At 39.3% G+C, this 25,128-nt stretch overlaps 1 protein-coding gene across 3 annotated transcripts in view; it reads right to left on the reverse strand.

The window, feature by feature from the left end:
* LOC111871228 (UV excision repair protein RAD23 homolog B) overlaps positions 1–25,128 on the reverse strand; it is a 43,096-nt gene that overhangs the window by 1,606 nt on the left and 16,362 nt on the right. Inside the window, exons 5-7 of one of the 3 annotated variants that reach the window (XM_023864183.2) lie at positions 14,671–14,839; positions 5,529–5,711; positions 4,337–4,485 (exon numbers count right to left, since the gene is read on the reverse strand). In XM_023864183.2, coding sequence (XP_023719951.1) covers positions 4,337–4,485; positions 5,529–5,711; positions 14,671–14,839 — 501 coding nt within the window. Of the gene's footprint in view, positions 1–4,336; positions 4,486–5,528; positions 5,715–14,670; positions 14,840–25,128 lie in introns of all 3 variants that reach the window. The other 2 variants (XM_023864181.2, XM_023864184.2) reach the window with 2 other exon arrangements.

Below are 25,128 nucleotides of genomic sequence, written 5' to 3' on the forward strand. Positions count from 1 at the left end.
ATCCTTCGATCGGGAAAACGCCTTTGGTATTCTTCAACAGCAGCACGTGCAGTGCCACCGCAAAATCCACACACAAAATGCATATCACAATATTCCACGTGTGAAAACACAAGAGGCATATTTCAGCAACTCATCACACAACTAAATTACCACCCATTCACGACCCCGCCGCAACGTAATCTGTAGCCTCTGTAAGTAGCGCATGAGATTATGGCAACTGTGAATCACGACACTCAAGGACAAACAGATAAGAGTCTCAGCTGATAGGTACAGTGCGTGGACCCGCTAGAAGACCACACTTTTCTCGGGCCATTATCTCCGTAACCTTTCAACTTTGGACATAGATGTTTTGGGTTATATTGGCATACTTTAACATAAGGAACACCCTCCCGAAGTTTGGTCCATTCCTCCTGGAACACCCTGTATATATATGGCAAATTCTGCATAAAAGGGAAGCTTTCTTCTGGCATACATGTATTATTACAAGTATTCATAACTAATGATGACCTTTCTTTCATTAACTTTTTTGCAATTTTTGCCATTTATACTATGGGCTCATTCAGCAAATTAGAATTACGAAGGCAAATCAAGAAGTTTTTACCCCTATTTTTTTTTTCCAGCCAAAATATTACTGTGTGATTGAGTAACTGGGTTATACATTCGATGCAACAGGGTATACGTGGACCGACCCAGGATTAACTCTCGGCTGCTCCGTGGCACTGCGCCACTGTCAGTCTGTGAAGATGGCTGGTATGCTCAACATGTCCATGTTTTATGAGCAGCAAAGTGTTATTTGTTTTCTATGGAGCAAGAGACAAACAGGGAAATGCAGCCAACATATGTGGGTAAATGTCTCACTTTGAGAAGTGTGCGATGGTGGTGCTGTGAGTTCAATAATGGCCGGGAAGGCCTTAATGACAATGAGCGGTTGGGGCAACCTTGCTCACACCAGACAACATTGCCCGCGTGGATCCAATGGTGAAAGTGGATCAGCATGTGCACCTGAAGGTCATTTCCAAGGAGCTTGGCATTTCGTATGGCAATGTTTACGATACTGTTCACGATTCCTTGGGGTATCACAAGCTTTCATGTCAGTGGGTGCCTGAGCTGTTGGATGATCTGAACAAGGCCAAGAGAGTGACGTCACAGCAACATTTACAGCGTTACTCTGAGGAGGGTGAAAAGTTCCTGGATCTCACTGTCACCACATATGAAACGTGGGTATTGCATTTCACTCCAGAATCCAAGTAGCAGAGTATGGTGTGGAAACATCCTGGTTTGCCTGTCATGAAGAAATTTTGGCACAACGCCATCTGTCGTGAAGTTGATGGTCGCGGTCTTCTGGGATCACTGAGGACCACTCCTGCTGGATTTCATGCCATGAGGTGCCACCATCAACGTGGACAGCTATTGTGGCACAGTTGCATGTCTGCGAGCTGCCACCAGGAAAAAGCGCCCGGGGATTCTCGTGGATGATGTGGTTCTCCCCCATGAAAATGCCAGGACTCGTGTGGCAAACAGGACAGCCGCCCAACTACAGTCATTCGGATGGGAGATTATGGAGCATGCACCGTATAGTCCAGACCTCGCTCCAAGTGATTACCATGTGTTCAGTCCTCTGAAGAAGTTCCTGGCAGGCCAGAGGTTCATTTCCGATGATGACGTGAAAACCGCTGTCCGGCAGTGGTTCCGGGCTCAACCGGCTGAATTCTACAACAGCAGCATCTCCAAACTTGTGGTGTGATGGGACCATTGCCTGAACCGGGGTGGTGACTATGTGGAGAAATAGTCAAAGGTACTTAGAACACTGCCTGTATTTTGATTTCCTTGTATGTGTATTACTGTGGCTGAAAAACAATAGGGGCAAAGACTTTTCGATTTGCCCTCGTACATACATGGGAAAAAGGTTCCTTTTCAGATGATACAGTTTTAATATTTACTACCTGTGCATCACACTACCATGACCATGCATGCATGTCCTGCAGACCTAGTGGGACATTACTGAGGGTAATATAGTCACCCCCAAGTTAAAATCTGGCCATTAGTGCCATAGTAGCAGGGCATTTAAATCACCCATTCTACACTCTGGAGGTTAATCAGCTTTCATTTCAGTTTGTGCTGGGAAATATTTTTTTGCTGGTAAAGTGGATGGAGGGTGAAGCTGACGTTTTTCACCATCTAGAGCTGAGGCCTAGAATGTGTAATGGTTATGATCAGAACCCAGATTTTGATGACCTAAAAAATCCAGAAAATGACCTATAAAAATGACCAAAAATCCAGAAAAATTATCTAAAAGTAAAAAAAGACCAAAAATATATCACATCTTGGAAAATCTACTAATTGTTTTACAATGTATTTTTAATCTCTATTAACACTGTGTACTCTTTGTTAAGCTTGTCATTTTTATGTTGAAAATTAAGCAATATATGATTGAATTTGAAGCTTTAATATGATTTTCTCTACCATGTTAGAACGCTTATCAAATGTACATATAAGGTATATAGTCCAATATTTTAAGTGCCACCTCATTCAGAGTTGCAATAGATGACACTTAACATGAGGAGATTCTCAAAGGTGAATGAGCGCCTACTGTCCAACAGCATATTCTTGTACTTGGAGAAACTCCTTTCCACATCTGCAGACACAATGGGAGCATACTTGAAGTGTAGGCCGCGCCATAACTCAAGCAGTTAGTCGCTGGCTTCCCGTCGCGGCAGCCCGGGTTCAATTCCGGGTCTGGCCAAGTGGGATTTGTGGTGGATAAAGTGACTCTGGGGCGGACTTTCTCCAAGTACTTCGGTTTCTCCTGCCAATCTTCATTACACCAATTGCTCCACAATCACCCTCACCTATCATCTGGGGCTGGTACAATAGGACAGAAGTGGCCGCAGTACAAGGGACTCAGTCCCACCCCACTAGCAATAAAAAAAATGCACAACAATATCATTCTATTAGTTGCATACACTAGCTGCTGTTCAAAGTGATCTGCTACAGTGTTTATGGACAATTTTGCTCATTTTAAAAAGAATTTCTGTTTCATATGCCCTTCAGGACATTCACATTTCTCAAAACTAATGAAGAAAATTTCCCTAAAATGGCTAAAATGGGGGAGGGGGTGAGAAAGTATAATTACTTTAGTCGGTTGTTACCCTTTTTCTAACATCGTCGTTGCACTCGGCTGCCGTCGGCTGTCTTGATTAGGGACGCTTGGGATCGGGTGAGGGCAGGATGGCTACTAATGGGTGAATCAGAACTCCCTGCGGACATTTTCCTCTATGTACACTTTCTATTTACAATATTAATTACATTCAGAAAAAGGCCTGCTTTGGCCGCTTACGTGACACTTCTCGCTAAGCTCATTCTACCTTCATTTGTGGCGGGGAGGTGCCTTGTAACTGTACTCCTATCATCACCTGCCACTTCCCGTTCATTCCTACCCTGTTCTACCCTGGCTCTCACTTGGTACACTGGATACTGCCTTATGATCTCACAATAACCTTGTATTAACAACTTTTAACAGCATGGCGTATATGAGCAAAGAGACTTACTTGCAATACACATGTAGAGTACTGCTGTCATCCACCCCCTTGTGGTATACATGTCACCGAGAGCCTCCGGCTGACAACTGAATATTGTGTGTTAGAACATCCTCCAAATCCCCCGAAATTCCCTAATTTATGGTTTTATTTCGCTGATTCAGCGTTGACGACAGAGGGTAGGTACTCCTACTCGGTGTCCTCAATCCTCATAGTAACATTCTCATTGGCTCTCATTGGTGGTTGTGGGGGGACCCCTTGCGTCTTATTGCTGTGTATGCGGTCTCTTACGATTACTCCAGTGACCGAGTGAGGCAAGCTCTTGCTCTGTGAGTACACAGACTTGCTGAGCATCCACATTCTTAACCTATTTGCCAGTCCTGGTGTTTACAATTTATTGTAATGACTGCGAAACGCTTTTCACAAGTCGCGAACATTTTGGGAATGCCTTATGCTCTCCAATCTCAAATTTGAGCCGCAACAATGACAAAAAATACCCTTAAACGTAAAACAAAAAAATTACACTAAAACCGAAAAAAAAGGCCTATAAAAGTTACATTTCTGTAACCAGCAGCTCATATCCAGGATTTATATATGTATGGGCATAACATAGGATACAAGGGAAAAAATATGACATGTCATCAAAATCTGGGCCCTGGTTATGATTCACTGCCATATGACATCATCCATCCCTGGTTCAGGACTCAAGCACAGAGACAAACTTACCTTACCTTTCACAATGCAATATAAAATTCTGAATGGAATAGTGGACCATGTTAGACTTTTATGTGAGTGCTCACCCTCTCGATGGCTTCCTTGTCCTGGGGAGTTACCTGGATTACTCCAGGAGCAAACATGCTACCAGCACCTGATCCTGCATCTCCTGCTCCACCATGTCCAACTGCAACAGGACTTGCAGGGGTTCCACCAGCTGAAGGGGTGCCACCACCTTAATAATAATAATGCAACACTCACTAATTAATAAGATTTTCTCCATCTACATATTGATCCATGTGAAGGAGTATGAAATACAAATTGCAATGTAGCACATTTTAGGGAGCATCATAACTTTACCAGAAATCCATACATTTATACCGTATTCACTCATATAATCCTGGCCACCAAATTAAGCTGCATATATGCTTTGGAATAAATAATTCTAGGAAATAAAGTCAGGGTACATGACACTGCAAATAAAGTGAAGTCTTCAACAGTACAAAAATACATTTCAGGGTTGTAATTAAAATTAATTACTAATCAGCATATTGTACATTATAAAATTCTAACACTGTCGTTTCATGTTAGTGACACCATAACTGCTAGAGCAGATTTCAATTCGATAATAAAATAAACAAAAATAAAGTCAAATTTGAACACCTTCCACACTGTTTAAGAATTACAAGAAATAAGGCATAAAAATTGAAATTTCAATATTGAAAATCTTTTGACTTAATTATTAAAAATGTAATGTTTCCAAAGGGACAAAGAGATAGTAAAACTAAATTCTGTGGCCAGATACCAACCTCAGATAATTCAAAACTAGAAAAATACTTCACCTAGCCATGGTTGTATGTAACATGACTACCAACCCAGTCTGAATATTTAAAACTTCATTCCATATTTAGCTAATTGCATGGGTGCACATTTACAGCAACATACATCTTAGCTTCCTGCATACTAATCTGCCCTCTTTCCATACATGCATACATATATACAGAGATTCTGGCATCCTGCTATATTCCAAGTCAAGACTTCAATGAAGATTGCACAACCCATCATGACATGAATTACCTGTTTCTATATCACTATTTTATAAAGTGATACCACAGAATAATTTTGCTTAACAACCCTTTTACAATCAAATACATTTATTATTTTTAAAATGCTGAATACCCTGGAAAACAGTACAACATACATCACAAACATATTTTAATAACTGGTGCCAAGGTCTTACATGGTTTACTCAGTTATGTATCGGTCATGTTCAGCTACCTGGAGCAGCAGGTTCATTCAGCATGCGTACGAAGGCCTCCTGGTTCTGTGATATGAGCTGTAGAAGGGCAGGGTTGGTCTGTCCAATCTGCTGCAGAACAGCATTCAGTAGCTGTGGATTTTGTTGAATCACCTGTCGCATCTGCTGGAATTGTGGCTGCGAACGCAGGAACGCCAACGGGTCTTCTGAAACAATGTTACCTCAAGGATCCTGTGCCCCTTCAATAAAGACCTATCACACAACCCATGTTTCAGCACTTTTAACAAAGCAGTTTGTCTTCAAACTGATAGGAATATTAGAAATGAAAACACTTGCGCTATTTTATTTCTGAACCAAAAAGAAACTTACTAGAATGGGGAGTATGCTTTTATATTCATAGGTAGCTGAAGACAGAAATTTAATGATACACCCCATCAAATAAAGTAACAATAAAATAAAAAAGTACTTGATTTCATAATCAGTCTAAGGTAAAAAAAGTAGTTATCACTAGTATCTAGTATGGACTCTTGGTGCAACTGGTAGGGATCAGCAGACATTCTATCTTGAAAACATACAGGTGCCACATCTTCCAGACTTCAGGAGATTACAAATTGGATTTCTTGAGTAAAATATTTTAAACCAACATTTATCCAGTTCTCAGTCATTTTGGAACTACTGCTGAAAAATACTGATTGATTAAATATTTTTTTTTTGGATACCTTATCAACTATACAACAAGGCTGTACCATAGCTCAAGCAGTTAGTTGCAGGCTTCCCAACGCGGTGGCCCAGGTTCGATCCTGGGTCTGGTCAAGTGGGATTTGTGGTGGACAAAGTGGCGCTGGGGCAGGTTTTCTCCGAGTACTTCGGTTTCCCCTGCCAATCTTCATTCCACCAATTACTCCACTATCACCCTCACCTATCATCTGGGGCTGGTACAATAGGCCAGAAGTGCCCGCAGTACAAGGCACTTAGTCCCACACCACTAGCAATAAAAAAAACTACACAACAATATAATTCTATTAGTTGCATACACTAGCTGCTGTTCAAAATAATCTGCTGCACTGTTTATGGACAATCTTGCTTATTTTACAAAAGAATTTCTGCATTTCATATGCCCTTCAGGACCATTCTGTTTGTTAGCAGCAGCATCCACGATTTACTGAAGAGTTCACCTACTGTCTGTGATTTCTCTTCGTAAATCATATGTGTATTTGCAGAAGACACAGTCAAGAAGGGTAAGGTCTGCAGAATTAATGGAGATACAAGCTTGCAGTCCTCCTCGATCCAGTGATCAAATATTCTGATACTTGCCAACCTTAATGAGGTGAAACATGTCTGAACTGGTCTGAAAACAATTTTTTCCTAAATAACTTTTTCTATAGGAAATTAAGACAGTAAGTAGACCATAACTCCACAAATGATGAATAACTAGTACATGTGATTAATGAAATAAAATCGATTACCTACATGCTAATAGGCAACTTGATTAATTTAAAAAACTTACTACCATGTTGGCCACCACTTTTGAGATTCCAACAAGTGCCACAATAGAGTTATCTTATGTAGTGAACGCCTTTTCAAATGACAAGAACTGAAAGGGAAGCAATCAGTTCTTTTTCAAAGAGCATATTTTGTCAAGTGAAGCTATTGCAAGGGTAATACCATTTACTGAGCTTCACAATGCACTTTAAAGGCTTGCAGACAGTAGGTGAATATGTGTCTGCGAAACAGACACATATCTGAGAACAGTTGGCTCACCTTTGTTATAGCCATACATTATATGGGTTAGTCAGTCATGATACAGATTAGGCGTATGCACTAATATGGCAAAAAAAAAAACCATGGAAGCAAATTTTCAACTTCCTTGGGTCATCCATTAATACATACAATCTTAAAATTGGTATATGGCTAATGATATAACCATATAAAATTGTTCTGCTCAATCAGCCCTTATCTTTGCGGTTCTTCCATTTTTAGCAATAGCTCTGTTAATAGCCGAAAATCAGACCACTGTTGACAAAATATTTTTGACTCCAAATAACCAGGACCTTCTGAAGTTTGGTAGATACTTCATGGGTTACCCCACATACATATTTTTTTCTAGACACTTCATAATGATTCTACCACATCCCACAAACAGAATACATGCATATTCATAGGGTATCTATGGAGTTAATATCACTTAGTAAACATTGTACTACATTTGAGCTGGGTTATAATTTATAGTTCTTGAATTATTTTGCACTTTACAGAATCCATTCAGAAATTTGTGGCCTTAGCTAAGAGAAGGGCAAAGAACATTCACACAAACTATACAAACAATTTCAAAGTGTTCCAGTAATTACTGACCGCACATCAAATTCCTTTGAACTTTCTATATATTTCTGTGTGGACCTATCAGGCGAAACAGAAACTCTGGCTGCCTTTAAGAAATAATTTAAAGACTATTAAGATTTCAGCAATGTGTGCACTTGACACATATTTGGAAAATGACATCAAAAATCATGAGGCACTTACAGTACTGTGCACCTTAATATAATGAGAATTTATAAAAATTCATAAGAATGCTTGTTACAACAGAGACTCAAAATATCCAAAACTGTTTGAATACATAATCTTTTGTCTCAACTTCTAATTACATGTATTACTACTATATGGCATTATGTTTGGAGAGACCTTGAGAACCTCTGTGGTGAGACAGTGTAAGCAGGGAGGCGTTCTTTTGCCTTTGCTGTGGGGCCTGGTCATGGATGATCTTCTTTGGGAGCTCAACAGTAAAGGTCATTTCACAGTAGGATATGCTGCTGATATAGCAATCCTAATCAATGGAAAATTCCCTTATACTGTCAGAGGTCTTACAAACAGCCCTGTACACAGTTCAACAGTGATGCAAAACAATAAACTTGTCTATCAATCCAAATAAGACGGTAATTATACCCTTTATTAGGAGGAGAAATATAAAGGGGCTTAAGAAACCAATCCTCTACAGTAAAGTGATCCAGCTATCCAGTGAAGTCAAGTACCTTGGAATAACATTAGACAAGGGACTGATACGAAAGAAAAAAAAACTGGACAAGGCTATTAATGAGGCCTATAAGGACTTCTGGACAAGCAGAGGCATGTTTGGAAAGACTTGGGAACTGAAACCAAAGGTGGTGTACTGGATATACACTGCAGTGGTAAGACCCATAATTACCTATGCTGCCACTGTATGGTGGCCTAGAGTTAAATTCAAAACAAGTCAGGCAGAACTATGCAAACTGCAAAGGATGGCCTGCTTGGGAATTAGGGAGCAATGAGAACAGCTCCAACATCTGCAATGGAAATCCTACTAGGACTCCCACCACTGCATCTGCAGATGGAAGCAGAGGCCAAGTTAGGAAATTATGGATTATGTTGCAATCATCAATGATGACCCAGATCCAAAGGTTGTGGACATGCATACACGATTCAGGTCATCAAAAATAACCCATCCTACAGATGGGGTCTGATAAAATGATACACATGTTTATGATATACCCTTCACAATCTGATTTCCTGATAGAAGTGAATGGAAAAACGGGGTTTCAACCCGACAGACATGGGGGACTAATCTGGTATACAGGTGGCAGACGACCACAAGGCTGCACGCATGGCAATTTGCCAGACGATGTTGACACGTGATGAAGGCATGAATGGGACTTTCTTTTCATCAACTGTGACAATGGATGAGACATGGATGCCGTTTTTCAATCCGCTATTGCATCAGCAATTTTCCAGTGGTCAAAACAGACTCCTACAGAAGCTTTCGCAGCGGCCATGGAATCATGGCATCGACGTTGTGAAAAATGTGTACAGCTGCAGGGAGATTACGTTGAGAAGTGACAGAAGTTTCAAATTTTTTGTATGATTATTGTGTGAGAAAAGAAATCGGAGACCTTAGAACTTGAACGCACAACATATGACGCCCCCATAAACAAAGTCCTACATTTCATTCAAAGTGTAGGATTAATAAAGGGTTAATCCAAAGGGCAGTACAACAGATCATTGAAGGTCACAGTGCAAGGGTTGGATGTTATGGCCCACCCCTTACACATACTACTACATATGGCATTATGAGTCAGGATAGCGCAGTCAATATAGCAACTGGCTATGGGCTGGACAACCAAGAGGTCACAGTTTGAGTCCAAATGGGGGGCAAGAATTTTCACTCCTCCATGTCTTCCAGACCAGCTCTGGGGCCCTCCCAACCTCCTACTCAAAGGATACCATATCCTAGCATAAGATACATGGTATCTTTTGTCTCACTACATACTAAGCACAGGCTGATCTTGCCTCTTCCTTACAACCCCTGACTTCCCAACTCGGTCTCTACTTGAAATTCTTCCCTTTCTGAACTTCCTTTAACACGTACTGGCCATGCATCACACTACTGCCATGGCTAATTCACGGTCCAGTTGGCCTGCATCACATTGTTGTCACTAGAATACACCTCTATCTACAGCAGCAGTGGCACTCTAATTTTTTCCACTGCTCTGTACAGACCTCTCTTGCTATGAGTTACTGATAAATGCTAATCCAGCAGGGTCACTATTACATTGAAACAATCAGGTTGTAGTTTTGGCTTGTCCATGTGAAATGTTCCCTCAATACACAAATCTCCCTCTACCACATGCATGCTCTTGTCAGCTCTGTGATTTGAATAACCCACAACAAAAATAAAGTTTTCTCACGTGTCTGTAAAATGGGAGTGAGGGTGATTAGTGGGACCTGCCATTAGAAACGGTCAACTACACAAAGCAGACAGCATTATATTCATGGAAAAGTAACCCCAAAAAACTGAAATTCTCTATATGGTTTTTGTTAAAATGATAATCAAAGAGGAAGAGTGATGGGATGTGCTGGTGAGAAAATGATAAAAAGAAATAAAACTTTTCCCATGGTGGTCACTGCTGAAGAGAAGGGGAGTGAGATGAGTACTGAACTGTCCAATCTTTTAGAAACAATGAATTGCCTAATCTTCTTATACTGGTGGTCAAGAACAATACATTATTCCTCCTCTGGTGCTACCCATCCTTCCATTGGAGGTCTCAGAAGATCAAGAATTTAAGAGGCATTCCATGTGAATAAGGATTCTAGACCAATTATCCTTCTGCTATTCTTCTTCAATGACATGATCTGACTGTTGGTACTGGACACTATAAAATACTTTGAATACAACCAACATTTAGGCACACCTACAGTGATGTGACTGCAGAGCACATGTGGGTACTTTTGCCATAATAATAAAAATTGGACATGATATCAGGGACATAATAAAAATTACACTTTCCAGCCTTGTAACATTTCTATATTCCATTTTCCCCAGTAACATAATGAAATGCATCTAATTTCTTCATATACTGAGATTTCTACATGGTTCAATGGATCAATACGAATCAATCAGACAAGTATGACAGAACTATGAATGTCTGGAGAATTAGATATCCCACTGATTAGCAGATAAAGCATATGCCAAATTTTACTAAGGGAGAACTATTTTAACCAATGCATTCTTCAGAAACCTGAACACTTAAGTAAAATATTTTAACAAACTGTGTGGCAAGACTTGTTAACTTGGAATATGAACGTATATAATTCGGAAAGTATAGGCAAAATGCAACACACATTGAATAGTGAAAGTCTCATTACAAGGGTACATCTAACTACACTGAACAGGTACTCATTTTATCATCCTGTGGCACAAAAGTAGACCACCAATAGTTTTGCAAGACTTTGGTTAAAAAAAATGGAATCTGTAGGTCTTATTAGAAACAACAGTGTTTGTAACAGAAAAAAAAAAGATAATGAATTAATACATTTATTTTCTTTTGGATACTTTCTGCTAAAATGTTCTAGCTGGTATAATTCTATATATATATATTCTGTGTACGAGTATATGTAGTTAACTCCAAAAGTAATGTACAACATTTCTTTTAAAAATTCAGTTTTTATTCTACAGTTTTGCTATTTGTAGGGTGCAGAGAAGGATCCTTCCTGCTTCTATTCAAACTTAATTCAACCCGTTCCCATGCGTAGCAGTGTCATAGCATTCCTTCAAAATGGCTGCTGTGCTTGATGTTGGTCAAAAGTTAACGTGCTGTTATAGAGTTCTTGTGTTATAAGAATGAGACAGTTGGAAACATTCACAAGAGATTGAAAAATGTGTATGGAGATGACGCTGTCAATCGCAGTACAGTTAGTTGGTGGGCATGCAGATTATCTGGTGAAAGTGGGCATGCCAGTATTTGGGATTCTCCTTGCATAGGCAGATCGCACACAACACAAACACCTGGCAATGTTCAGCATGTTAACGATGTGGTTTTGGATGAGAGACACATGGCTGAAATAAATTTCAGTCCAACTGGGAATTGGGGAAGCAAGTGTGTGCAGAATATTGAAACAGCTGGGGTTGAAAAAAGTTTGTGCAAGGTGGGTTCCGAGGATGTTGACAGATGCCCACAAAGAAACCCAAAAAACTGTGTGCAGTGAACTGTTGGCACAATATGAGAATAGTGGAGATGACTTTCTTGTGAGAATTGTAATGGGAGATGAAACATGGCTGCACCATTTTGAACCAGAAACAAAGCGGCAATCAATGGAATGACACCATGCAAGCTCTCCAAAGAAAAACAAATTCATATCTGTGCCTTCAGCAGGAAAAGTTGTGGCTATGGTCTTTTTTGATTCAGAAGGGTTTTTGCTAGTGGACATCATGCCACAAGGAACCACCATTAATTCCCATGCATATGTGGCAACCCTAAAGAAACTTCAAGCTCGACTGAGTCGTGCTTGACAGCATTGGCAGAAACAGGATGTTTTGCTATTGCATGACAAAGCCCAGCCACACGTCAGTCAGAAAACCAAGGACATGATCAAAAAACTTGGATGGACAACATTGCTACACCCTCCTCATAGCCCTGATGTGGAACCCTCTGATTACCATCTCTTTGGTGAACTTGAAGAAATCCCTTCGCGGAACAAGATTTGAAGATGGTGTTGTCCTCATTACAGCTACTAAATGGTGGCTCAGACGCACTGGTCCAGAGTTTCATCGTGCTGGCATACAGGCCCTAGTTCCAAGGTGGTGTAAAAGGGATGGAGATTATGTGGAGAAGTGATACCTAAAGGATGTTTCAACATACTGTATAAGTAGTAAAGGTCTAGAATAAAAACTGAATTTTTTAAAAAATGTTGTACATTACTTTTGGAGTGACCGTCATATATATATATATATATATACAGTGGAACCTTGCTTAACGAGCACCTCTCATAATGAGTAATTCGCATAACGAACAAAACAAATTGTAAAAAAATGACTCGCTTAACGAGCGACGTTTCACATAATGAGTGACGGAGGGAAAGTCCTGGATTGTGCGCTTGCTACATCAGTCTGTGTTTAGCACTTGTTCCACTAGCATCTTGGTGTCGCTTGTGATCACACATTTTTCAAAATGTGTGTTCAGACATATTATTTGTGAATCTTTTTGTGCAAAGTTTAATAACCCTTGCAAAAATGTCCCCAAAGAAAATGCTGCAAAAACACAGCCATAAGAGAATAAAAATAACTGTAGAAATGAAACGTAAAATCATTGAAAAGCGAGAACGAGGTGTGAGCGTGGCTGATCTAACATGCACATACAATCGGTCTACATCAATGATTTGCACTATCCTCAAGAACAAGGACAAGGTTAAGGAGATAGATGATTCAAAGGCAGTGACAAGAATATCTACACAACGGTTACGTATTCTCCACGATGTTGAAAGGTTGCTCCTCATATGGATAAACGAAAAGCAATTGCAAGGCAACACTATTAACAAGAACATCATTTGTGAGAAGGCGAAAGTGATTTTCGCCAACCTCGTTAAGAAGACGCCACGATCATCAACGGCCGAAGCAGAAGCATTTAAGGGAAGCCGCGGGTGGTTCAAGAAGTTTAAGAGAAGAACCGGCATCCACAGCTTTGTAAGGCACAGTGAAGCAGCAAGCTCTGACACAAAGGCAGCAGAGAACATCAGCGACTTCAAGAAGCTCGTAGATTCTGAGGGTTACCTGCCGCAACAGGTTTATAATTGTGACGAGATGGAGGTAACAGCAAAGCAACAATCTTCTGGCACAATAAGAGAAATGCTGAAAGCATGGGAAACTGTTGCATTGTACACTGAGAAGCATCACCCTAATAAGGCAGAGACTATGCGTGCTACAAATTTATTTAATGATAATGCTATGTCGCATTTTCACCAAATTTTGAAGCGTTGGCAAAAACAAATGTCTCTAGACAGCTTTCTAGTAAAAAAGAGTTAGATATGTATCATAAATAATAAACTAATTATTACGATTTTTTTTTTTGTTTTCTGCAAATCGAATTCGCCTTCCAGGTTGGTTCAGTCCGCACAGAAGAAAAGATGAAGATGATTCACGCTCCTTAACAATGTATATATAATTTTCTTTGAATAAACGTTATACATAAAACTTTTTGAGTATTTTTTTGGCATGGAACGCATTATCATATTTTACATTAATTTATATGGGAAAAACTGTTTCGCTTAACGAGTGTTTCGCATTACGAGTAAGATTCTGGAACGAATTATGGTCGTTAAGAGAGGTTCCACTGTATACAAATATCATTATCATTTAAAACCAACTCAGTTAAAGCCCAGCTGCCAGCACCAGCATTTCAATCCCATACCTGTTAACACTAGAATAGAAAAGTAATATTCTGGCAAACATGCTGTGCTGATGATCATGTGAAAAATATGGCAGGGACAAAAATACCTGCAGAAAATCTTCAAACATACGCTACATGTAACCTAAAAAGCACTAAACTGAATCTTTCTAGGTTCTATAGGGTAACATTATTTTAGTAAAATGAAACAAATCTTTTAGCTGGCATTACTCACATGTGGGATTTTATAAGTTGTATGAAACTTAAACATTTACTGGAGGGTGAATAGGTGGACAGCCATTACATATCCTGAAATTCAGTATACAGTTAAGTTAAAAAGGCAGAGATAATTTGAACTTAATGTATATCAGCAGTTGAGTCATAAAAATTCAAGGTGGCATGAATTACTCGAGAAAATACGGTATAATACATCAATAAATGAAAAAAGAAGTGACCTGAGTTTCAAACCCCTCACCTTCAGAACCTCCACCTGATGCTGGAAGTGCAGGACCTCCTTGAACTGTTGGATCATTATCTGGTCCGGAGCCTGGTGGGTCATCAAACAACTGCGCTGGGATACCTGTGAGGAGGTACTCCACAGCTCGGTCTGGATTGTTAAAACTTGCTCGTAATGCCTGCTCCACCTACAAAGCAATTTACACTCAGTTCATGATTCACTAAGTTCAGGGTGTATTTCAACTACTAAACGACTGCTATAAACTAGCTAATCACAGAAACATAATAAATTCTACATAAATGAAGACAAATGAAGATAAACTACAGCAATCTGCAAAATCAGACTTTTGGGAATGAGGAGATACCTGTAAAATAAACTGATAAAACTGATACAAATGACAGAAAAATATGTGGTTTATTTATGGCACTGACAGTAGCTCATATAGCATCAAATGACTGGATGACGGGGGATAATGAAATGGAAAGGATGTGTAAGAAAGCAGCTACAGTACTATCACAGAATTTGCTGGAGGGACTAGGAGAAACCATGCAAAGTTCAGTTGGAATAGTTGTTGCAACCGAGATTCAAACTAGGCACTTCCTTGTACAAGTCAGAAGGGTACAAACAAAAATATCTTAAGATTCAGAGATGCATAAATAAATATAAACAGTAAAATAAGAATGGTAATCTACTTATGGACTGTCACAATATTCTGGTAGGCTGAAAAAACTATTTTAAATTAACTACCAGAATAGATGATGCTATCACAAGTGTTGAAGATTGATCAGCTATTTTTTAAGTCACACCTCCACTCAGCTTTAAAAGACTCAAAATTGGTACGGAAAACTTTAAAAGGTATAAATTCCAAGTCCAGACTTCTTATAGGAGCTGACCTGCATTTTGAAAATCCATGTAAGAATTTATATATCCAATAAGGTCAAACTTCCACACTACTAAAATAATCGAATGCTGCAAGTACACTAATTAAAAAGAGTACCAAGGTCAAGAATATGCAGCTCTATATATTCACTCCACCATATGCCTTCATGGCATAGCGACAACTTTACGTACTTTAAAAGAGGGATAAAAATTATTGCAATAAATTCAGAGAAATCTCACATTTAATGAAAATGTATAAAATCTTTCCCAACATTCTTCCAGTCTTCAGATTTGCACCATTTTTTTTTTGTTGTGATTCGACTTCTCTTTTCAACTGCTGAATACTATAACAAATTAGTCACAAATTTGTATGCATTATTTTTGCTTTCGATGTGTATTTCCAAGTTCTTTATTATTATTATCCACATCATTAACTCACCACATGATTGCCTGCTACTTCAATCTGACATTAATTCTGTGAGTAATTGGTGCACTGCTAACTCCATGAGACTTAATATTGCTAAAACGCCTGTTGTGTCATACACAAGGGAAACAAATTTTCAGAGCTGCAAGTATCAGCTTTGTCATGCTAGCATTACATGCACTAGCAGTATTAAGGACCTGGGTGTTTTCTTTCATTCAAAGTTACATTTTCACACACTTTAATTACATATTTTCAGAATGCATAAAGCTTTTAGGCCTTATTCGCTCCATTACCTACAGATTTTCCTCCCTGCAGTGTCTGTATGTATTATACTTTACTTTAGTCAGGTCCAAGTTGGAATTGGCATTGGTAGTTTGGAACTCCATTTTGAATGATGCCAATAAGCTTGAGTGCACTAAGCAGAAGTGTGCATCCATCTGTTTTTATCTTTTTTCCTCTCATATTCCACATACTTATACTGATGCCTCAGAGAAATTACATAAATGGAGATATCACCTTGATGCACTTTTTTTTTTTTTTTTGTTCAGGTATATCGTGGTCTTAAATCCTGCACTTCGCTTTTGGAAAACATTAGCCTTCATGTTCCTCCCAGCAATCTTAGGGACTTCTCATTGTTTGGTGTTTGTCCCCCTAATAAACACAGTCCTGCTCGGTGTGCCTATGCTGCCAACGCGGTGGGTAAAGATCAGAACATATCTGCAATCGGAAGAACTTCCGAAAATCACATTTAACCTAAAATTGTTAATAATATTTGTTCATACTCCTAATGTTCTCTGTGTGTATGTACATGTATTGTTCTTCTCGCCACATAATGGCATAACCATTGGAAATGTACTTACTTACTCCATTATTGAGTGACATGTTAAACAGGCTGATGCCTAGTGATGGCCCAGGTATTGTTGATATGGGAGCATGTTTTAATTACTGTGGAAATGTGTTTACTGGCTGCTGCTGCTGCCTAGTAATGGACGACTCCTGTTGTCACATTATGCCAGCTTTCCCCTTTCATGTCATCATATGTTGTAAAAGTGTTCATATATTGCTTAGCAACATGCCTACAATATTTTATAAATATTTAAATTACAAATTAAGATCAATGAAGTACTAAGTTTCTGAATTTTATATTTCCCACAGTTCACACTTTCCTGTGGTTTACAACATTTCTCATCAGTACTCAGGAAAGTGTAACTGAGGGGTTCCACTGTATAATCCTAGTACAGGAATTGCAAACCTTCTTAACCCTTTAATTCTGAATTAAATGACAATATGCAACTGGGAATCTGCTGGAATTTATACGGCCCTTTTAATTCTTGACCACATGAAGTCAGGAAAAAGCATTCTGTGCAGAAACACGAACCAAAAATCAGGTCAAAGAAATAGAATCACACAAATCACATTTTTAAAATATATATCTCATGCAGAGCAAAATATTATATTAGTTCTTAATACAGACCATAGTGAAACTGTTCAATATTCAATCATCCAGTAATTGCTGAGTAATCATGTACTTATACAAGTGTAGTTTCCAGCATACTTTCATACCTTTAACACAGGCCAGTTGCCACTTTACAGTACAGAACTGTACATGCCACCTCAAGATATGTCTTGATGTCAGAGGCTATGCAATAGGTATGGTATGTTCACTATGACACAGTCGCAATGCTTGCATCAGTCATGCAGTCTTGATGGGAATATGCATAGGAACAATGACATATACAACAGCAGTGGCATACCCAAAATACAGAACACTTACTACAGGAGCTCACCATAAATCCATGTGACCAATTACTATCGCCTGTACAGATATATTCAAATCCTTGTTTTAGTGTGCCCCAATTCAAAACACTGCAGAATACACAGCAAGCAGTCACATTTGCTGCAGAAGTACTGGGTTCCTCTTACTTTGTTTTTGGAAGAGCAGATCCTGCATCGCCTCATATTTCCATTAGCAGGCCAATGCAGTGACTGCTTCACTTCAAGTCTACCCAAATGACTAGCTGCAGTACTTCACCTTCCATGGGCATTTCCACTTGTTGTTACATTCTGATTGTTAAGTCAGGAGGATGAGGTGTTAGCCGTTCCCTGAATTTTTGTATGTCATAAGTCCACCACATGACCTGTGGATCAAGAGAACATTGACAATGGTCAGATCTGTGAGGTGTACTAAGAACTTCTTTGTCCGAAGTGCTGCTGCTTATACTGCAGTTGGTGGCCATCTGGCCGCTTCTGTCTGCTTAACACATAAGAGAACTGTAGTCTTCAATATCCGGAGGTTTCACAGTGTTCCCATAGTCTTCCCTGAAGTTTCCATCTGCAGATACATAAATGTTGGCCAGTATACAGAACTCATGTTTGTCCTTCCGACACACAGCCCTCAGGTTCCCTCACACCCAGGGTACTATATCATTTTCTTCTTCTTCTGGTTCTACATCCTGAAACAGGGTGGCATGTTCTTCCAGCTGTGGTGGACTGTGTCACAGTAATTTCTTTCTTTCTTACAGAGGCCATCAAATTGAGCTGGAGAGGAAAAATGACTGTCAGTATAAAATCTGTAGCCCAATCCCTCCATTTTTCAGATAAGTTGCAGCACTTATGTCATGTGTGTGCATGGCACTGGAGGTAGCAAATTCTGTTTCTGAAGGCACACATTCATGGCAAAAGTGTAACCTGTCCTGTCACACAGTTTGTAGAGCTTTATTTCAAAGCAATCACATTTTTTACAGATATATTAACTTAACACAACTTTACCTTTCAAAAAAGCAATGACTTCATCCAACGGTGTTCAACAGGACGACAAACTTCTGAATATTTCAAATTTAGAATACTCTTCCATATTTACCCCATGCAAGAACTGCTGAGCCACAGAAACAACCATTGCTAAGTAATACACGTATGCAACAATAGAACAAAGGCGTTATGCACTCCATTTCTAGGCAACGGCTTGGTAATCACATTTCCACGTATTGGACTGTGCTATGCAATGCAGTGATGTCATCAACAATATGGACTGTGTTTTCCATGGAGTCTGTGCAGAGTCCTTACAGGGGGAGTGAATTCAAAAGCTAGGAGCACTTGAGAGTACAAGGATGAGAATGGAGCATTGTGAAGATTAAGACAGAGGAGTACAAAGTCACTGAAGACAAGAAGACTTCATAGTGATGTGAAGTGATAGTTTCTGTGATGAGATCCATTGCTAGGAGATGACTAGCGGAAACTGAGAATCCTAATGCGTGTCTAAAGGTGAATTGTAAACTGTGTGAATCAGTGATAGCACTGTAATAAGTATGATTAAGAGAACTTGTAACATAAGTGCTAATAAATCCAATCATCTGATCTAGAACTTGTTATTTTCATCATGCGTACCCCCTTATACGAGACAATATAAAAAAAGAGGGTAGTCAGCTGTTCTTCCCTGAACCAGTAATACCTCATACTGCCTTTCACCATAACCCATTCAGATTGTAAGGGACAGGAACTGCTTGTTTCCTCATTTTTACACCTTTCATAGCAGAGGTTCCAAACTCCCATATGCTAGTGGAAGTAGTGCTTCATTTCCCCTAAAACTATAGGAAATATCCATTCAAAACACAACATAAGAAAATAAAATGGTCATAAATTTTCATCCAAATGCAGCACAGCTCATTTGTTCACACTTCTTCATTGCCCACAAATGGAAGTGCATATACTTCATCAGTAAGAAATCAGCCTCTCCTAATTATTACTCTCCTGGCAGTCTTCTTATGAAAAAGGACTTCCTTCAGGGTCTTCCTCAGAACCACTATACAGCTCATCTATTACACCAAAGGCTTATAGATAATCAATAACAAAATGCTTAAATGGGTTCTGCAAGTTTACCTGCTGCCTATGAGTAGGATCCATCACTAACAACTTGCAGTATTTGTTTTTCCTTTCAGTGAAAGTTTGACTGCACAGGTTCATGGCTACAGAAATAGAGTGGGCCATTGGTTTATGATGGTTTGATATACACCAATTTGAGACAAAAAAATACTTTTACTTCATGTTAGCTTTTGTCTGCTGAGAACTTATGGATTTGGGTTTCAATGGGTCTTACTATTTCTTTACATTCATCTGTCGTTCAGAATACCTGCTGGTTTCTGAGTCAATTTCTCTAAACATCCCACTGTCAAAAACAGATTGAAAAAATCAATCCTCTGTTATTTTTAAATTTGGGTCTTAGTCCTAGCTGATCAGAAAATGATGGTTCTTTATAGGACAAATATCTTGTTGCCATCTAAATCTCCACCCACAGGTGCTTGACATTTCCTTTTTGAGACTTTCTGTGGTTGCAGTTCCAGTACAAGTTCTTGCTCAACTAACAAGCAGTCTGTGTCTTCCAGGGGAATGATTTCTTGATATCTCTCTTAACATTCACTGGAATCTTCAACCTCATCGGCATTCGAATACGAATCATTTACAATTTCTGCCACTTCTGCATTTGTTGGTAAATTTAGATCACATAATAATTTTCTCTTTACTTGTACATAGTATGGGATATGACTGCAAAACTTTACTTGGTCTTTGTTTTATCCATTTTGCTTGGGCTGCAGTGACATCAACTGAATACCAAATATTGTCTGCATAAGATATCCACACCACGTGGTGTTCTTAGTCTAGGGTGTTGATCTCATTTACATATGAAAGACAGTCAAATAAACATCACAAAGTAACACGGCAGCAGACAAATGGAAGAGCTACTGACCTATCTGAGATAGCAGGCACTGGAGTGATATGGTAGAGGCCTCTAATGAAGGGAAATATAACTAAATGCACTGAGTTCTCAAACAGTGGAATATTCATGTCTCTAACATGACAGGTTTCATGTAATGAATTTTTGAGATCAGAAGTGGTACTAACATTTGGTGTCCAGGCAAAATAAATGGTGTTATACTGGTACCGTAGCTGGACTTAAAAGTGTTACTGTACACTGCTTAAATATATTATCCCTTCCTCTTTCATAGCACTGCCTCAGAACCTTCTCAGGCCCATTTCCAACATCATCTTTTATTTTTTTCAACAAATTTTTCCTTTCTGGTAATTTTCTACATATACTTTACTTCAGAAATCTTTTTCTGGTGAGATGGGAATCCCCATTCAATGTCAAAAATGTCTGATGAGGCCTGTACTAGAAGTAATAAGCAGAATCAGTTTATATACATTTCAGTGCCAATGAGACTAGGGGTTACAAGGGCAATAGGTGCACCATTTTCTCACATCCAGAACACAGGTCCAGTGCATGTGCAACAACACTTATCCAAAATCCACTGTGACAAAATTGCTGTAAATGATTATGCTGTGACCATATTCATCATGTCTTTGGAGATTCCAGCATGGGTGCAGCAAGGTATGATGGGTGAAACAATTCAACAATGGCAACAAGGACAGCAAGGACATCACTCATCTGCCTTGAAGCAAGTGACCAAGAACTGCCACCATGGGATCAGACAAGCACAATGTTGATGTGTTCATCATACAAGACTGACAAGTGATGATTAAGGAAGATGTAGCATGGCTTGGCACTGGCAACAATGCTGTGCAGAGGATGTGAAGACTTTGGGATACTTGAAAGTGTGTTGCTGTTGAGATCCCCCGCTATTGATGGATGAACACAAAAGGGCACATATGTATGTGTCATAAGAGCTGCTTTAATGGCATACTACCGAGGGTAATGACTTCTTACTGTACAACATGACTGGTGATGGAAGCTGGTACTACCATTATGACCCCAAAACAAAATGATGAATAGCATCATGCTGCACCTCCATAGAAGAACAAAGCCAAAATTATAACCTTAACCTGTTAATTTCCTGCTCACAAATGAAACTCCCAATGCTGTTCACTACATTCAGATGTCCAAGAAATTGTGACAGACACCTCATGAAAAGCCATATCATTCTTCAATTCAATAATGCAAGCCCTAACAATGTATACCTGACATTGTGAAAATCTGAGAAGTTTGACTGGGAAGTGCTCCCCCATCCTCCATGCAGTCCAGACTTGACCCCTTTAAACTACCACATTCTGGACCTTAATATATCACATAAGGGGCAGCGCCATGAAATTGAGGCAGTCCAGCAAACCATGCATACATGGCTGTGAAATAATGAAACAGACTCCTACTGCAGCAGCACATTCAACCTCATGCAGTGTGGGCAGAAATGGCCGGATCAAACTAGGGATTTCATGGAATAGTGACAGAATATCTATAGTAACTCCAGATGGTATCTGTTTTTGTACACATATCTTTGCTTTAATATAAAACAACTGTGCTCATGACATTCAGTATGGCCTATGGTATATTTCAGTTCACTAATTATAAGTTCAACATGGGTATTTTTAACACATATATTTTACATTTATTATCAGCAAGTACTCCACTTCCAGTGTTTTATAAAAAAAAAAATGAAATCCGGCACGCTTTGTTCGATAACAATATTTAATGACAGTCAATTCAAAATATGCTGGTTCTTACATACTGGGTAATGAAGTGTACTCTGTTACCAGTTAATTATGTTTAAAATATGTTCAATATACCCTTTTCAAATGCTATACAATTATTCTAAGGCTGACAGTGATGAAGACTATCTATAAAGCCAACACACTTCACTAATGCAAATAAGATAAGAAAACAAGAAGAATTACACTTTGAACCACACTTTGTGCATGTTAATGCTTGGGGCTAAGCCAAAACATCATCTTATCACTGCACATTTCAAGGACTACAAAAAATGCATTAACACAGCAAAATATCATTAATATGTGTTTGGTTAAACACTTCTTACATGGGAAATCCATTTCAACAGGAAATGTATAAAAACAGAAGTGTCCACATCGTCATGTAGTATGTGTGACTACAGAGAGGGTTCAGATTGGTGAATAAATTTACTGACTGCTTACAGGTCATAACTACAAACAACTATAACACTATCGCTTTTTTCACACTTTACAGTTCACTAGAGCACAGTCTAGCATTCTCAATCCCTTACTAAACATTTCCTGGTAATGGCTCCAACAATGTCTATGCCTCTGTCTCTGAGTAAAGTCCTCTCTTCACAGATTCCTGCACAGAACTATCAACAGACTTCGTCCCTTGCTTATAACATCTGGGCATGGACCACACAGAAAATACAGGCCTTCCATTGTTGTAGCCCAACAGTTGCATTAATAAGAATCTACTGCCTAGCAACGGGAACATGTTTACAAAGACACTGCCCAGAAACAGGTCTGGTGTATCTGACCATCTCACAGTCATTGCACAGCAACAGCTCCTACATGCTACAATATAAAAAAATTACATATAACATATGGGAATAATTTGGAACAACATCATTTTAAAGATCAAGGTGAGTACACATCTTAATGAGCAAAACACGCTATTTTTCTTAGGTTATTCAACCTCGCTTTCAGCCTTCAAACTGTATAAAATTGGACAGTAAGATAATAAACGAATGATGATAAGTTGGAAAAGATTCCGAAGGAAGCAGCCATGGCCTAAATGAACTAATATCTCAGCATTTGCCACGGAAACCTCAGCAAGGACAGCTCATGTCTGGTTGAAATTCAAAAGTAACACTTAATGACTATAAGTCTACAGAATTACTGCTTGACCAACCTGTTCCAGATTACAGTGTAATCTCAAAGTGGGATTCACTGCAAAAATAACTCTTAATGACAGGCCCACTAGCCTCATATTATTTCTGGGTGACTATGTGCTCCCTGACACAATTACAACCCACATCCCCTTGTCCCAACCAATGCTAACTCTAACACACCAGAATGATGGTTTGCTGCAGCCAGTGCTGTTACATGCAAAGCTGGAAGTAATAACTGGGAAAACTGAGAACTAAAATGATACAAATTTTCAATCAATAGAAACTCTGCCCCCTCCCCTGCAGGTATTCCTACTTTGATGTGCTGGTGGGGCTTGTATGGTCATATGATCCCGTGAGCTATACCAGCCATAGTATAGCGACTCGTATGGTCTCCCATGTTGGACAGGTCAAAGATGATCCAGATAAAAGGGGATATCCTGGTCCACCAGGATGGGAGTTGGGCATGGGGTGGACAACACTCAATAAAAAGCCTTAACTCTTGAGATGCTTTTAACCCGTTGCCGTGGTTCGTCGTGTATGTTTCGTCAGGGATTTAAATCGTCTGGGGGGGTTCGACGTGTATGTTTCGTCCAGCTGCACACGTATGTTATAACGCCCATAATAATTGATGGTTTTGCTGTAGATTGTTAGATTTTTCACTGGCCTGTTGTCAGGAGGACTGTATTTAATGACACACGCGTTTAAGAGCGCTAAGTCGTCGTTACATATGCCTGTCTTGCAGCAACGTTCCTGTGGCTATTGCGAGCTGTTTCTGTTATGAATGATGTGTTTTGTTTGCTCTGAAGCTATAAACACCAGAGACTGATATGTGCTGGTGTTTATAATATCNCCGCGGCCGCGGAATTTAAATGACCACGTCAAAGGGTTAATGATTGTAGCCAGACAGAAACACTTAAAACAACCTAGCAAAATCAATGACTTACGAGTGGCAACCTGGAATGTACTGTCCCTATTTAGAAGTGGGGCATTTCCAGAAGGTAATCAGCAAGTAGGCAGAATTGCTGTCAAGTGGTTGGAATCAATTGCAGAAGACTTGAAGGCAATGGCCATTAGAAATTAGAGATGAATGTCACAGAATCAGGACCAACGGCAAGCAATCATAAAAGACACCAAGATTCACCATGGATTGCAGTGGCCACAGAAGAATACAGAAAACTTTGGGTAACCCTGAAGTCAACTTTCAAAGATAATTTCTTTTATTTTATTTAATCACTTATTTTTAGACTGCATCTTGATGACTGAGATGAAGATGATAATTCATATTCATATTCATTCATATTTATTTCAAGTTCAGTTGATCCATACATGAGTTGAAAGTACAAACTGTTGGATATAGAACGTGTCACAAAGTAAATACTAGTCTAAGTTCCCAATCATTGGANGTCATGTGAGTGGGGAGCAGTGGGACTGGGATGCCTGGCTGACACACACCACTCATTCAATAGAAATATCAATTGTTTGAGAAACCATTCAGCTCACACCAAAGGCTGATGTCACTGAGAATAGACTAGAAATTTCCCA

The sequence above is a fragment of the Cryptotermes secundus genome, unplaced genomic scaffold (assembly GCF_002891405.2).
Source record: "Cryptotermes secundus unplaced genomic scaffold, Csec_1.0 scaffold649, whole genome shotgun sequence".
Taxonomy (NCBI): Eukaryota; Metazoa; Arthropoda; class Insecta; order Blattodea; family Kalotermitidae; genus Cryptotermes; species Cryptotermes secundus.